Raw genomic sequence first — 14,649 nt, forward strand, 5'->3', positions numbered from 1 at the left:
CAGACATTCACACACACACTTACACAGACCCACACACACACACACACAGACACACACAGACACACACAAACATTCACACAGACACACATTTTCACAGGCTGACACACACACACACAGACACACACTTACACAGACCCACCCACAAGCACACACACACAAACATTCACACAGACACACACTCACACAGACTCACCCACACACACCGACACACACGTATACACCTGCAGACACACACACAGACTCACACACACACACTCACACGTATACACATGCAGACACACAGACACAGAAACCACTCTGTGACAAGGAGCATGCAGCTGCACCTGAGCACTCATTTGCATGTAAATTGTATTCATATCCTGCCGATTGGCTTAATAGGAATTCACACTGAAATATTAAATGTGTGAGCTTTTGCAAAGATAATTTCAGCCAGACTGTCAAAGGCAATTAAATAGCTCACCCATTTAGATGAAAGCCAAAGCTCATTATATGAGGCACACACAATCCAAATCCCACATCCCATACCAACAGGCACCAAAAATGAGATTTGTCACACGATCCCTGTTCTTCCTGTTGATGCTGTGCAGTTTTTAAAGATATTTCTTTACAACGGGAGATGGTCATGTTCTGTTCATGTCACCGGAGAGACAAACACTGAGTCAACAGCTTTGAATCCCACCCCAGCAGCTGGTGGAATTTAAATTTGATCAAATAGATGTTGCCAGGATTGGAGGGTTTGAGGTATAGGGAGAGGCTGAACAGGCTGGGGCTGTTTTCCCTGGAGCGTCGGAGGCTGAGGGGTGACCTTATAGAGGTTTATAAAATTATGAGGAGCATAGATAGGGTAAATAGTCTTTTCCCTGGGGTAGGGGGAATCCAGAGCTAGAGGGCATAGGTTTAAGGTGAGAGGGGCAAGATATAAAAGGGTCCAAAGGAACAACTTTTTTCACGCAGAGGGTGGTACGTGTATGGAATGAGCTGCCAGAGGAAGTGGTGGAGGCTGGTACAATTGCAACATTTAAGAGGCACCTGGATGGGTATATGAATAGGAAGGGTTTGGAGGGATATGGGCCAAATGCTGACAAATGGGACTAGATTAGATTAGGATATCTGGACGAGTTGGAATGAAAAGTCTGTTTCTGTGCTGTACATCTCTATGACTCTAATAAAGTTTGGAATTGAAATCTCATCGATCATCATTAAAAATCCATCTTGGTCATTGATGATCCTCCCTATAAGGGTGGAAATCTGCCATCCTGACCTGGTCTGACCGACAGGTGACTCCAAAAACAGAATGAAAGCAAACAGACCCTGTCTGGCATCAGCCAAACTGCCAGAAACGCTAATGAAACACGCAGCCATGTTGAGCCATAGAGACGTACAGCATGGAAACAGACCCTTCGGTCCGACCAGTCCATGCCGACCAGATATCCCAACCCAATCTAATCCTACCTGCCAGCACCCGGCCCATATCCCTCAAACCTGATGCTGCAAAGTCCTCCTCACCCACAGCTGGGCACTGTGCAAAACTAGAAGGACTTTTCACAGACTCACACCTGAGAGACAATATCAGAGACATCACGCCTGGGTATGTCCTGTTCCACAGGTGAGATAGATCCACCAAAACCATGTGGTATCCGGTCACCATGAGAATCCTCCCCATCACCTTGGGACCCCGTGAAATCTCATGAAGAATGAACATGTGACTCGGAAACAGGGGAAACCCATTCAGCCCCTTCAGCCTGTTCCACCATTCAGTAACATCATGCCTGATTCAATTGTAGCCTTAAATCTGCATTTCCACCAAACCCACAAAAATCTTTCACCCCCCCCCCCCTCCATACTTAACAAGAATCAATTTATCTCTGCCTTAAAAACATTCAAGGACTCTGCTTCCAAAATCTTTTCAGGAAGAGAGTTCCATTGATTCACCACCCTCAGAGAAAAAAAAATTGTTAAAACTTGGTGATCCCTGATTTTTAAGCAGTGGCTCCTAGTTCTAGATTCTGCCATAAGAGGAAACTTCCTCTCCAATTCTACCTTGTTCAGACCCCTCAGGACCTTCTTTGTTTCAATCAAGTCGCCTCTTACTCTTCTCAACTCCAGCTTATACAAGCACAGTCTGTCCACCCTTTCACCACAATATAACATCCTCCAGGTATCAGTGGAGTAAACCTTCTTTACAAACGTAGAAACTAAGAGTAGGAGTGGCCTATTTGCCCCTCAAGCCTGCTCCACCAGTGATTATGACCAGGGCTGATTATCCAACTCAATAGCCTGCCCTCATTGTCCCCCATATCTGTTGATCCCATTATTATAACCAAGTGCTACTTGAAACCTTTTGGCCTTAATTGCTTTCTGTGGCAGAAAATTCCACAGGCTCACCACTGTCTGGGTGAAGACATCTCTTCTCATCCCAGTCTTGAATGGTTCACCCCTTATCTGTAAATTGTGACCCCTGGGTCTGGGCTCTTTTGCCATCAACAGGTGCTCAGTGGTTGGCACTCCTGCCTCACAGTGACAGGGGCCCGGGTTCGATTCCAGCCTCGGGTGACTGTCTGTGTGGAGTTTGCACATTCTCCCTGTGTTTGTGCGGTTTTCCTCCAGGTGCTCCAGTTTCCTCCCACAGTCCAAAGATGTACTGATGCCACACGCTCAGTGACTCCCGCCACCCCTACTGCCATGATCACCACCACTTCCGCCCCCACCAGCGCCACTCACCTGCATTCTGCTGACACGCCCCCCACAGACCCCACTGTCACTATCCCCACCCCCCAGAACCCTGAGGGGAACATTACCCCTGCTCATGACTCCACCCACATTCCCCCCAACATCACACCCACTCCAGGTACTGGCTCCGACCCCACTCCCAGCTCCACACCCACACCAGATCCCAGCTCCCGGCCCTGCCGAGTTTTCACCATCCCTCCAGACCTCCCCCTCACTGAGGACGAACGATCAGTCCTCAGCAAAGGACTCGCCTTCATCCCCCTCCGTCCACGCATCAATGAATTTAATACACGACGTGACATCGAACAATTCTTCCGTCGCCTCCGCCTCCGAGCTTACTTTCACAATCAGGACTCCCGCCCACCTTCTGAGGACCCCTTCGCCCACCTCCAACACACTGCATCCACCTGGACACCCCGCGCTGGCCTATTACCTGCCCTCGACCTCTTCATTTCCAACTGCCGCCGGGACATTAACCGCCTCAACCTGTCGTCCCCCCTCCCCCACTCCAATCTCTCACCCTCACAACGCGCAGCCCTCCAATCCCTCTGCTCCAATCCCAACCTCACCATCAAGCCAGCGGATAAAGGGGGCGCAGTGGTAGTCTGGTGCACTGACCTCTACACCACTGAAGCCAAACGCCAACTCGAGGACACCTCTTCCTACTGCCCCCTCGACCATGACCCCACCCCCCATCACCAAACCATCATCTCCCAGACCATACAGAACCTCATCACCTCAGGAGATCTCCCACCCACAGCTTCCAACCTCATAGTCCGGGAACCCCGCACTGCCCGGTTCTACCTCCTTCCCAAGATCCACAAGCCTGACCACCCTGGCCGACCCATTGTCTCAGCCTGCTCCTGCCCCACTGAACTCATCTCTACCTACCTCGACACTGTCCTATCCCCCCTAGTCCAGGAACTCCCCACATACGTTCGAGACACCACCCACGCCCTCCACCTCCTCCAAGACTTCCGTTTCCCCGGCCCCCAACGCCTCATCTTCACCATGGATATCCAATCCCTCTACACCTCCATCCCCATGACCAGGGCCTCCAAGCCCTCCGTTTTTTCCTCTCCAGACGCCCCCAACAGTACCCTTCCACCGACACTCTCTCGTTTGTTTGGCCGAACTGGTCCTCACCCTTAACAATTTCACCTTTGAATCCTCCCACTTCCTCCAGACCAAAGGCGTAGCCATGGGCACATGTATGGGCCCCAGCTATGCCTGTCTCTTTGTTGGCTCCGTAGAACAGTTGATCTTCCGTAATTACACCGGCACCACTCCCCACCTCTACCTCCGCTACATTGATGACTGCATTGGCGCCACCTCGTGCTCCCGCGAGGAGGTTGAGCAATTCATCAACTTCACCAACACATTCCACCCTGACCTTAAATTTACCTGGACCATCTCTGACACCTCGCTCCCCTTCCTGGACCTCTCCATCTCCATTAGTGACGCCCGACTTGACACTGACATTTTTTACAAACCCACTGACTCCCACAGCTACCTGGATTACATCTCTTCCCACCCTACCTCTTGCAAAAATGCCATCCCGTATTCCCAATTTCTCCGCCTCCGCCGTATCTGCTCCCAGGAGGACCAGTTCCACCACAGAACACACCAGATGGCCTCCTTCTTTAGAGACCGCAATTTCCCTTCCCACGTGGTTAAAGATGCCCTCCAACGCATCTCGTCCACATCCCGCACCTCTGCCCTCAGACCCCACCCCTCCAACCGTAACAAGGACAGAACGCCCCTGGTGCTCACCTTCCACCCTACAAACCTTCGCATAAACCAAATCATCCATCGACATTTCCGCCACCTCCAAAAAGACCCCACCACCAGGGATATATTTCCCTTCCACCTCTTTCCGCCTTCTGCAAAGACCGTTCCCTCCGTGACTACCTGGTCAGGTCCACACCCCCCTACGACCCAGCCTCCCATCCTGGCACTTTCCCCTGCCACCACAGGAACTGTAAAACCTGTGCCCACACCTCCTCCCTCACCTCTATCCAAGGTCCTAAAGGAGCCTTCCACATCCATCAAAGTTTTACCTGCACATCCACCAATATCATTTATTGTATCCGTTGCTCCCGATGCGGTCTCCTCTACATTGGGGAGACTGGGCGCCTCCTAGCAGAGCGCTTTAGGGAACATCTCCAGGACACCTGCACCAATCAACCACACCGCCCCATGGCCCAACATTTCAACTCCCCCTCCCATTCTGCCGAGGACATGGAGGTCCTGGGCCTCCTTCACCACCGCTTCCTCACCACCAGACGCCTGGAGGAAGAACGCCTCATCTTCCGCCTCGGAACACTTCAACCCCAGGGCATCAATGTGGACTTCAACAGCTTCCTCATTTCCCCTTCCCCCACCTCATCCTAGTTTCAAACTTCCAGCTCAGCACTGTCTCCTTGACTTGTCCGGACTTGTCCGACCTGCCTATCTCCTTTTCCACCCATCCACTCCACCCTCTCCTCCTTGACCTATCACCTTCAGCTCCTCCCCCACTCACCCATTGTACTCTATGCTACTCTCTCCCCACCCCCACCCTCCTCTAGCTTATCTCTCCATGCTTCAGGCTCACTGCCTTTATTCCTGATGAAGGGCTTTTGCCCGAAACGTCGATTTCGCTGCTCGTTGGATGCTGCCTGAACTGCTGTGCTCTTCCAGCACCACTCATCCAGTAAAGATGTGCAAGTTAGGCGAATTGGCTGTGCTAAATTGCCCATAGTGTTCAGGGATGTATAGGTTAGGTGCATGGGTCAGGGGTAAATGTACAGTATAGGAGAATAGGTTTAGGTGGGATACTCTTCAGAGGGTCACTGTGGACCTTTTGGGCCAAATGGCCTGTTTCCACACTGTAGAGATTCTATGATTAGAGTCATGAGGAGCATAGATAGGGTGAATGACAAGGGTCTGGGGTAGGGGAGTTCAAAACTATGGGGCAAACCTTTAAGGTGAGATGAGAAAGATTTGAAAAGGATCTGAGGGGCAACTATTTCACACAGAGAATGTTTCCTGTGTGGAATGAACTGCCAGAGGAGGTGGTGGATACAGGTACAGTCACAACATTTGGACAGGCACATGAATAGGAAATGTTTGGAAGGATATAGGCCAAATGCAGGCAAGTGGGACTAGTTTAGTTTGGGGACAATGTTTCACAAACTTGATTGAGATTTTTGAAGAAGTAACAAAGAAGATTGATGAGGGCAGAGTGGTAGATGTGATCTATATGGACTTCAGTAAGGCGTTCGACAAGGTTCCCCATGGGAGACTGATTAGCAAGGTTAGATCACATAGAATACAGGGAGAACTAGCCATTTGGATACAGAACTGGCTCAAAGGTAGAAGAAAGAGGGTGGTGGTGGAGGGTTGTTTTTCAGACTGGAGGCCTGTGACCAGTGGAGTGCCACAAAGATCAGTGCTGGGCCCTCTACTTTTTGTCATTTACATAAATGATTTGGATGTGAACATAAGAGGTACAGTTAGTAAGTTTGCAAATGACACCAAAATTGGAGGCGTAATGGACAGTGAAGAGGGATACCTCAGATTACAACAGGATCTTGACCAGATGGGCCAATGGGCTGAGAAGTGGCAGATGGAGTTTAATTCAGATAAATGCGAGGTGCTGCATTTTGGGAAAGCAAATCTTAGCAGGACTTATCCACTTAATGGTAAGGTCCTAGGGAGTGTTGCTGAACAAAGAGACCTTGGAGTGCAGGTTCATAGCTCCTTGAAAGTGGAGTCACAGGTAGATAGGATAGTGAAGAAGGCATTTGCTATGCTTTCCTTTATTGGTCAGAGTATTGAGTAAGGAGTTGGGGGTCACGTTGCGGCTATACAGGACATTGGTTAGGTCACTTTTGGAACATTGCGCGCAATTCTGGTCTCCTTCCTATCGGAAAGATGTTGTGAAACTTGAAAGGGTTCAGAAAAGATTTACAAGGATGTTGCCAGGGTTGGAGGATTTGAGCTACAGGGAGAGGCTGAACAGGCTGGGGCTGTATTCCCTGGAGTGTCAGGGGCTGAGAGGTGACCTTATAGAGGTTTATAAAATTATGAGGGGCATGGATAGGGTAAATAGGCAAAGTCTTTTCCCTGGGGTGGGGGAGTCCAGAACTAGAGGGTGAGAGGGGAAAGATATAAAAGAGACCTACGGGACAACTTTTTCACGCATGGTATGTGTATGGAATGAGCTCCAGAGGAAGTGGTGGAGGCATTTAAAAGGCATCTGGATGGGTATATAAATAGGAAGGGGTTGGAGGGATATGGGCCGGGCGCTGGCTGGTGGGACTAGATTGGGTTGGGATATCTGGTCGGCGTGGACGGATTGGACCGAGGGGTCTGTTTCCATGCTATGACACTAACACCTCGAGGAAGAAGGAACACAAAGAGCGAGGTCAACATGCTGTAACATCTCTATGATTGTATGACTCTATGACATGGTCTGGGCAGATGTGAAAGATTCACATGGTGTTGGGAGGACTCTCCTGATGGTGTTGTCTGCAGCAGCAGAGCCAGGGACTCCAGGGATATCAGCATTGTCATTGCTGTTTCTGAAGTGGGACTTTGTGAGGACAGGAACACCTCGCAGAGACCTTGCAGAAGCTCTGAGCAGTGCCTGAGACCCTGATTTGAATGGAAAATGAACTCGTATTTAAGTAATTTCTTCTTATCCTTACTGTAACTCAAAACAGTGCGGGATTGTGGTGACAAAACACTTCTCACGGTATCTTCAGGATACATTTTTTTTTAGATTAGATTACTTACAGTATGGAAACAGGCCCTTCGGCCCAACAAGTCCACACCGCCCCGCCGAAGCGTAACCCACCCATACCCCTACCCCTACCCCTACATCTACCCCTTACCTAACACTATGGGCAATTTAGCATGGCCAATTCACCTGACCTGCACATCTTTTTGGACTGTGGGAGGAAACCGGAGCACCCGGAGGAAACCCACGCAGACACGGGGAGAACGTGCAAACTCCACACAGTCAGTCGCCTGAGGCGGGAATTGAACCCGGGTCTCAGGCGCTGTGAGGCAGCAGTGCTAACCACTGTGCCACCGTGCCGCCCACTAGATGTGACAATATAAAATCATTTATTCATCTATCCACCCACCCCTCTGTCAGCAAGCCCTCACTTCACAACCCGGTCCTGAGACATGAACATCTGATCAATATGGGTACTCCGTTAAAGGACAAAAGCCACACTCCCTTAGGTAAGAGATGAACGGCTCATCGAAACGTAGAAACCATTGGGAGCACCTCAAGCCTGCTCCCTCATTCAACATGATCCAGGCCAATCCTTTATCTCAATGCTATATTTCCTGCATTGTCCCCTTGTCCTTTGATGCTTTTGGAATCTAAAAACATTGTCAATCTCTTCCTTGAACACACTCAGTGACACAGCCTTCTATGGGAACTTTTGTTTCCAAGAAGGAGTTTGCTATCGTTTTCAGGGCAAAGGGACCAAAGTGTACGGGGGGGTGAAAGGAGGACCAGGGGAATGAGTTGGATAATCAGTCTTCATCATACGGATTGGCTGAGCAGGCTCAAAGGGCTGAATGGCCTCCCTCCGCTCCTATTTTCTATACTTCTATGAAGTGAGTTCCAAAGGTTGAAACCTTTCCTCATCTCAGTCCTAAACTGAGTCCTCAGACCCTGTATCGTGTGACCCTCCCGATTCTAGACTCATCCACAGACTCTATCAACAAACACATCGACCTGGACCTAATATCCCGGCCACTACAGCGGACAGCTGGAACTGACAACCGGAAGCGGCAGAGACAGGCCACTAGAAATGCCGAAGGAAACATCACAGAAACGCTTCACAGGAGGCTCCCAAGCACTGAGGATGTCACCTAGACAGGGGACAAAACGTTTGCAAGACAAATTCCCAGCTTGGCGAACAGAACCACAACAACGAGCACCCGAGCTACAAATCTTCTCCCAAACTATTCTAGACTCCCCCACCCAGGGGAAACGTCCTCCCTGCAGCAAGTCTGTCCAGCCCTGTCAGAAATGTGTACAATTCAATCAGATCTCCTGCTCATCCTTCTAAACCCTAGAGCATACCAGCCCAGGAGGGAGTCAGGACTGCAGATGCTGGAGATCAGAGTAGAGACTGTGGTGCTGGGAAAGCACAGCAGGTCAGGCAGCATCCGAGGAGCAAGAGAATCGAAGGGCTTATGCCCGAAACATCAATTCTCCAGCTTCTCGATGTCAGATGTGGAAGGATTCTTTTGGTGCCTTGGACGGAGGTGAGGGGAGAGGGAGATGTGGGCACAGGTTTTACATCTCTTGCGGTGGCAAGGGAAGGGGTCAGGTGTGGAGGGTGGGTTGGTGGGAGGCATGAACCTAACAAGGGAGTCACGGAAGGAATGGCCTCTTTGGAATGCTGATAGGGGTGGGGAGGGAAAAAGTTATCTCTGGTGGTGGGGTCTGGGTGTAGGTGGCAGAAATGACAGAGGATAATGCGTTGTATCTGGAGATTAGTGGGGTGGTAGATGAGGACCAGGGAGGGGGTATCCTTGTTGCGGTTGGAGGCGTGCGGTTCAAGGGCGGAGGTGCGGGAAGTGGAAGAGACGCGCTGGAGGGCATTGTTAATCACATGGGACAGGAAATTGCGGTTCTTGAAATAACAGGCCATCTGAGATGTCCTGGAGTGGAATCGCTCCTCCTGGGAGCTGATATGGTGGAGGCAGAGGAATTGGGAATAAGGGATAGCATTTTTACAGGAAGCAGGGTGGGAGGAGGTGTAGTCCAGGTAGCTGTGTGGGGGTTGGTGGGTTTGAAGTAGTTGTCCATGTTGAATCAGTCGCCAGAGACCGGCTGAGAGTAAGCTGGAGGTATGTCAATTTTGGCTTCCAAGTGGGAGTTTACAGCACCAAGATGAAAGGTAGCAGAGTGGGTCAAGCTGATTTGTTGATTGTATCAAGGTGACAGGTAGAATGGCCACCTGCCCTGTAAACCAGTTTAATTCAGTCTGTTTAATAGTCTCATGGTGCCCCCTTGTGGTTTATATATTGGGCCCTCCCAAACTATCTTGTCTTCAGTTCATCCTGCACAGTACCTTGTCACACAAGTCTGATCACGAAGTATAATGTCAGAAACGCAGTATTCAACTAGCACAAAAATTCAAACAGAAACCGCTGCCGAAACCTGGCAGGTCTGGCAGCATCTGTGGGAAGAAAGCAGAGTTAACGTTTCGCGTCCCAGTGAGTCTTCATCAGAACACAGAAATTGTTTAAATCGGGGTCTCTCTTCCCTCCCTTACAGACATTTACACCACATGCTAAGAGCATTGTGGAAGACCCCACACACTCCTCACTCAAACTCTTCTCCATCCTGCCACCTTGCAGAAGATACCGGAGCATTCGGTCTCTCACGGCCAGACTGTGCAACAGTTTCTTCCCCCAAGCCATCAGGCTGCTTAACACAGTATGATCGGACTCTTTCCCATCTGAAATTCTTTCCTATTGCTGCTATAAAAATGTCTATCATTCATCATTCTTCTGTTACACTGTAACTTGCGTGTTTTGCATTTCTTGTGCACTTTAGGCCACGTACGATTGTGTAGTTTGTGCTGTCAATGTAGCACCCTCAGTCCTGGGGGAACGCTGTCTCGTTTTTACTGTATCGGCTGTATATGGTAGAAATGACCAAAAAAGCTCCTCTACTCGATAAAAAAGACTTGAGTTTGTGAATAATTGTAGATATGTAATAACAGTTCTGATGCTGACTCTCAGTCTCTCCAGCAGGCTCGGTTTTCGTTTCAGATCCCCAGCATCTGCAGTTCTTTGTTTAAATTTAGCACAAAGGTTGCTCCCACAGAGAGCGATTAAATCAATGACCAAGCAGTCAGTTGTTAGTGTTGTTGATTAAGTATTGAGCTGGGACAGAGCTTCCTTTTGACTGCTGGATCTTTAACACTTACCTGAGAGGGCAAATAGAGCATTGGTTCAACATTTCATCCATTAGACAGGTCCTCTAATAGCTCACTCTGAGCGAGCTCTGCATTGCAAGCCAGAATATAAGATATTGGGGTCAAATCTCTGCACTGAGATTTAAATCTGGAATGAACCCAACCCAACAGAGGGATTGAGCCACAGCTACCACCTAATATCTCTCCTCATAGGAATATTTGTTGCACCATTTTGTGCTTTTTAAAATTTATGGGTTTTTTTATTCATTCACGGGATGAGGGTGTTTAAACATTTATTGCCCATCCCAAATTGAGAGTCAACCACATTGCTGTGGGTATGGAGTCCCATGTTTGGGAGACCAGGTAGACGGCAGTTTCCTTCCCTAAAGGAGATTAGTGAACCAGTTGGTTTCCCCCCCCCCGACAATCAACAATGGATTAACAGTCATCATTAGATTCTTAATTCCATATTTTTATTGAATTCAAATTCCACCATTTGCCACTGCGGGATTTGAACCTGGGTCCCCTGAACATTGCCTGGGTCTCTGGATTAACAGTCCAGCAATAATACCACTGGGCCATCCCCTCCCCATGCAATGGATAACTGCCATTAGACACAGGAACAGAAATTGCTCAATGAGTGTGCTGCACTATTCAATGAGATCTTGGCTGATCCCGATAACCCTCAATTCCATTTTTCTGCCTTTTACTATAACTCTAGATTCCCTTCTTGATTAAAAATCTACCTCAGCCTTGAATAAATTTAATGATCCAGCCTCGACATCTCTCTGTGGTAAAGAATTCCACAGATTCGCCATTCTCTAAGAGAAGAAATTCCTCCTCATTTCTTTGTAGTTCTGAGATGATGCCCTCTGGTCCCAGCCTCTCCCACTTAAGAGTCATAGAGTCCTACAGCACAGAGATAGGCCCTTCAGCCCACACTGATTGATGCCAACCAGGTAGTGCCAATGTTCTTTCTAAGCTGTGCAGCCGCTCCCAGGATCCATGCATGGCGATCCCGTGTACCGACACCATTCCCAGCATTGACCATGGTTTTGGAAATCTCTGAGGTCAATGCAGAAGGAGACAGAACAAGAGGAAACGTAGCTTAGGGCTGAACAGTGTGATGTCTTTGATGCCAGATTTACAACAACACTGACCTGGCAACCCTTCTCCTTGCTTCTAAGTTTCAGTTGTTTGAATCTCTCATATCCTTATCCCAACTCACATTAAATCCCATTTATCAATCGTTCCCCTGTCCAGCAATCCCTCAGATTGAAACTTCACATTGCCATGTTCAAATCATAACATGGACTGAGCACTCCCTATTCCTGCCAATCTCCTCCAGCCTCACAACCTACACAGATATCAACATTTCTCTCATTCCACCCTCTCCACCACCCTGATGTTCATTGGTTCACCATTGGTGGCCATGTCATTAGTTGCCTGGAGTCTTAAGTTCTGCAATTTCTGTCCTTCAATTCTCCTCACCTTAGCTTATCTCTTTGGGAAAGTTATTTTTAAAAGCTTTTAAAAATCTTGCTCCTGTGAAGTGCATTGTGAGTCAAGTTTTTGCTAGTTTTATAATAAATTATATTTCTAAATAGCTGCATTCAGTACCACAGAAGGCTGTGGTATTTTCAAAAAAGATAGAAAAGTTATTTGGTATTAGAGGCATCAAGTGGGAAAGGGGAAAGTCGGAATATGGTATTGAAATAGAGTATCATAGAGTCATAGAGATGTACAGCACAGAAACAGTTCTGTCAGTCCAATTTGTCCATGCTGACCAGATATCCAAAATGAATCTAGTCCCATTTGTCAGCACTTGGCCCATACCCTTCTAAATCCTTTCTATTCATATACTCACCAGAATGCCTTTCAGATGTTGTAATTGGACCAGTCTCCACCACTTCTTCTGGCAGCTCATTCCATACACTCACCATCCTCTGCATGAAAAAAATGCCCCTCAGGTCCGTTTTAAACCTTTCTCTTCTCACCCTAAACCTATGCCCTCTAGTTCTGGACTCCCTTACCCCAGGGAAAATACCTTGTCTATTTATCCTATCTGTGCCCCTCATGATTCTATAAACCTCTATAAGGTTACCTCTCAGCCTCTGATGCTCCAGGGAAAATAGCCCCAGCGTATTCAGCCTCTCTCTATAGCTCAAACCTTCCAATCCTGGCAACATCTGTTTAAATTTTTTCTGAGTTCTTTTAAGTTTCACAACATCCTTCTGATAGGAATGAGACCAGAATTGCATACAATATTGATCAGAGTGAATGGCACAGCATGCTCTCGGGGTTAACAGCCAACCCAGCCCAAATTTTCTAGTAATAGAAAGTTTTAGAGTCATGGACTCCCTACAGTATGGAAGCAGGACATTTGGCCCATTGAGTCCACACTGATCCTCTGAAGTAGTACTAACTACTGAGCCACTGTGCAATATCTTGGGACTAGATTAGGTTGGGATTTCTGGTCAGCATGGACGAGTTGGACCAAAGGGTCTGTTTCCGTGCTGTACATCTTTATGACTCTAGCTGTCTTACCCGAAATATATACATAATGACAGCTACACTTGAGTGACGCTGTATGGCCTGACTTCTCCCCTCCAGGTCATACATGGAAACGGAGTAGGCCTTTCAGCCCGTCAAGTCTGTTCCACCATTCAATGTGATCATGCCTGATCTGTGGCTTACCTTCTGCCTTTAGCTTGTTTCCTTTAATCCCGTTGCCTAAGTAAACGAAAAGTTTTAGATTTAAAATTAGCATTTGATCCAGCTTTAACTTCCAATTGTGGAAGAGAGTTCCAAACCTCTACCACTCTTTGTGTGTAGAAGTGCTTCCTAACATCTCTCCAAATGCTCTGGCCCTAATTCTATATCTATGTCCCCTAATTCTAGAATCCCTGACCAGTGGAAATAGTTTTATCTTTAACCACCCTGTCCTTTCCGCTTAATAAGGCATCTGGATGGGTATATGAACAGGGAGGGTTTAGGGCGATATGGGCCAAATGCAGGATAATGTGATGAGAATAATTTAGATATCTGGCCGGCATGGATGAGTTGGACCAAAGGGTCTGCTTCCGTGGTGTACATCTCTCTGGCTTTGATCAGGTCACTCCTTAAGCTTCTAAATTCTAGAGAAACTTGACCTAATTTGCATTATCTCTGCAAATTAACTTAACAGGTATTGTTCTTGTAAGCCTACATTGTACTGCCTACAGGGCCAACACAGCCATCCTAAGGTTTGGTGCTCAGATCTCCTCTCAGTTCTCCAAGTACCTCTAGATCCAACTCCAAACTGTTCCAGTCAAATTATCCTGGAGGAGAGGGGTGGGGGGAACCATTGTATCCCGGAACCACTTGCGCGGCCCCAGGCTCTCCAGCCGGAGCGCTTTAACGGCGGGGAGCAGGTTCCGTGTGTTTGTCCTCCCCCGGCCCCTGGAAACGGGGGTCACCATGGAGGCGGTGATAGGTCGGGGGTCAGAGGTCAGAGGTGGGCCTGCGCGATGGCGTTGCCTCTTGCCGCCTCCGGCCGCCGCCTCCTGCAGCAGCTTCCCCCCCGCGGGGCCTGGGGCACCGTCCGCACCGGCCCCGGCCCCGGCTACAGGCAGGGCCAGAGCCCGGAGCCCAGGATCCGCGAGTATTTCTACTACATCGACCATCAGGGCCAGGTAAATAAATAAACACCCGGGGAGAGGGGTAAATACCCGGGGAGAGGGGTAAATACCCGGGGGAGAGGGTAAATACCCGGGGGAGAGGGGTAAATACCCGGGGGAGAGGGGTAAATACCCGGGGGAAAGGGGTAAATAACCGGGGAGAGGGGTAAATACCCGGGGGAAAGGGGTAAATACCCGGGGGAAAGGGGTAAATACCCGGGGGAAAGGGGTAAATACCCGGGGGAGAGGGGTAAATACCCGGGGGAGAGGGGTAAATACCCGGGGGAAAGGGGTAAATAACCGGGGAGAGGGGTAAATAC

The 14,649-nt window shown here is 48.8% G+C and overlaps 1 protein-coding gene and 1 long non-coding RNA gene across 2 annotated transcripts in view; one reads left to right on the forward strand and one right to left on the reverse strand.

Moving 5' to 3' along the window:
• Positions 1–7,856: 7,856 nt before the first annotated feature.
• Positions 7,857–14,090, reverse strand: LOC140480872 (uncharacterized). The gene is made up of 3 exons (XR_011961421.1): positions 13,953–14,090; positions 13,368–13,403; positions 7,857–10,682 (listed from the first exon to the last, which is right to left on the reverse strand). It is a non-coding gene; the product is annotated as an uncharacterized lncRNA (long non-coding RNA).
• Positions 14,091–14,177: 87 nt separating this feature from the next.
• Positions 14,178–14,649, forward strand: part of c8h8orf82 (chromosome 8 C8orf82 homolog) — a 29,928-nt gene continuing 29,456 nt past the window's right edge. Inside the window, exon 1 of the mRNA XM_072576408.1 lies at positions 14,178–14,344. Coding sequence (XP_072432509.1) covers positions 14,180–14,344 — 165 coding nt within the window. The 5' untranslated portion in view covers positions 14,178–14,179. The remainder of the gene's footprint in view (positions 14,345–14,649) is intronic.

The sequence above is a fragment of the Chiloscyllium punctatum genome, chromosome 8, assembly GCF_047496795.1.
Source record: "Chiloscyllium punctatum isolate Juve2018m chromosome 8, sChiPun1.3, whole genome shotgun sequence".
Classification (NCBI taxonomy): domain Eukaryota; kingdom Metazoa; phylum Chordata; class Chondrichthyes; order Orectolobiformes; family Hemiscylliidae; genus Chiloscyllium; species Chiloscyllium punctatum.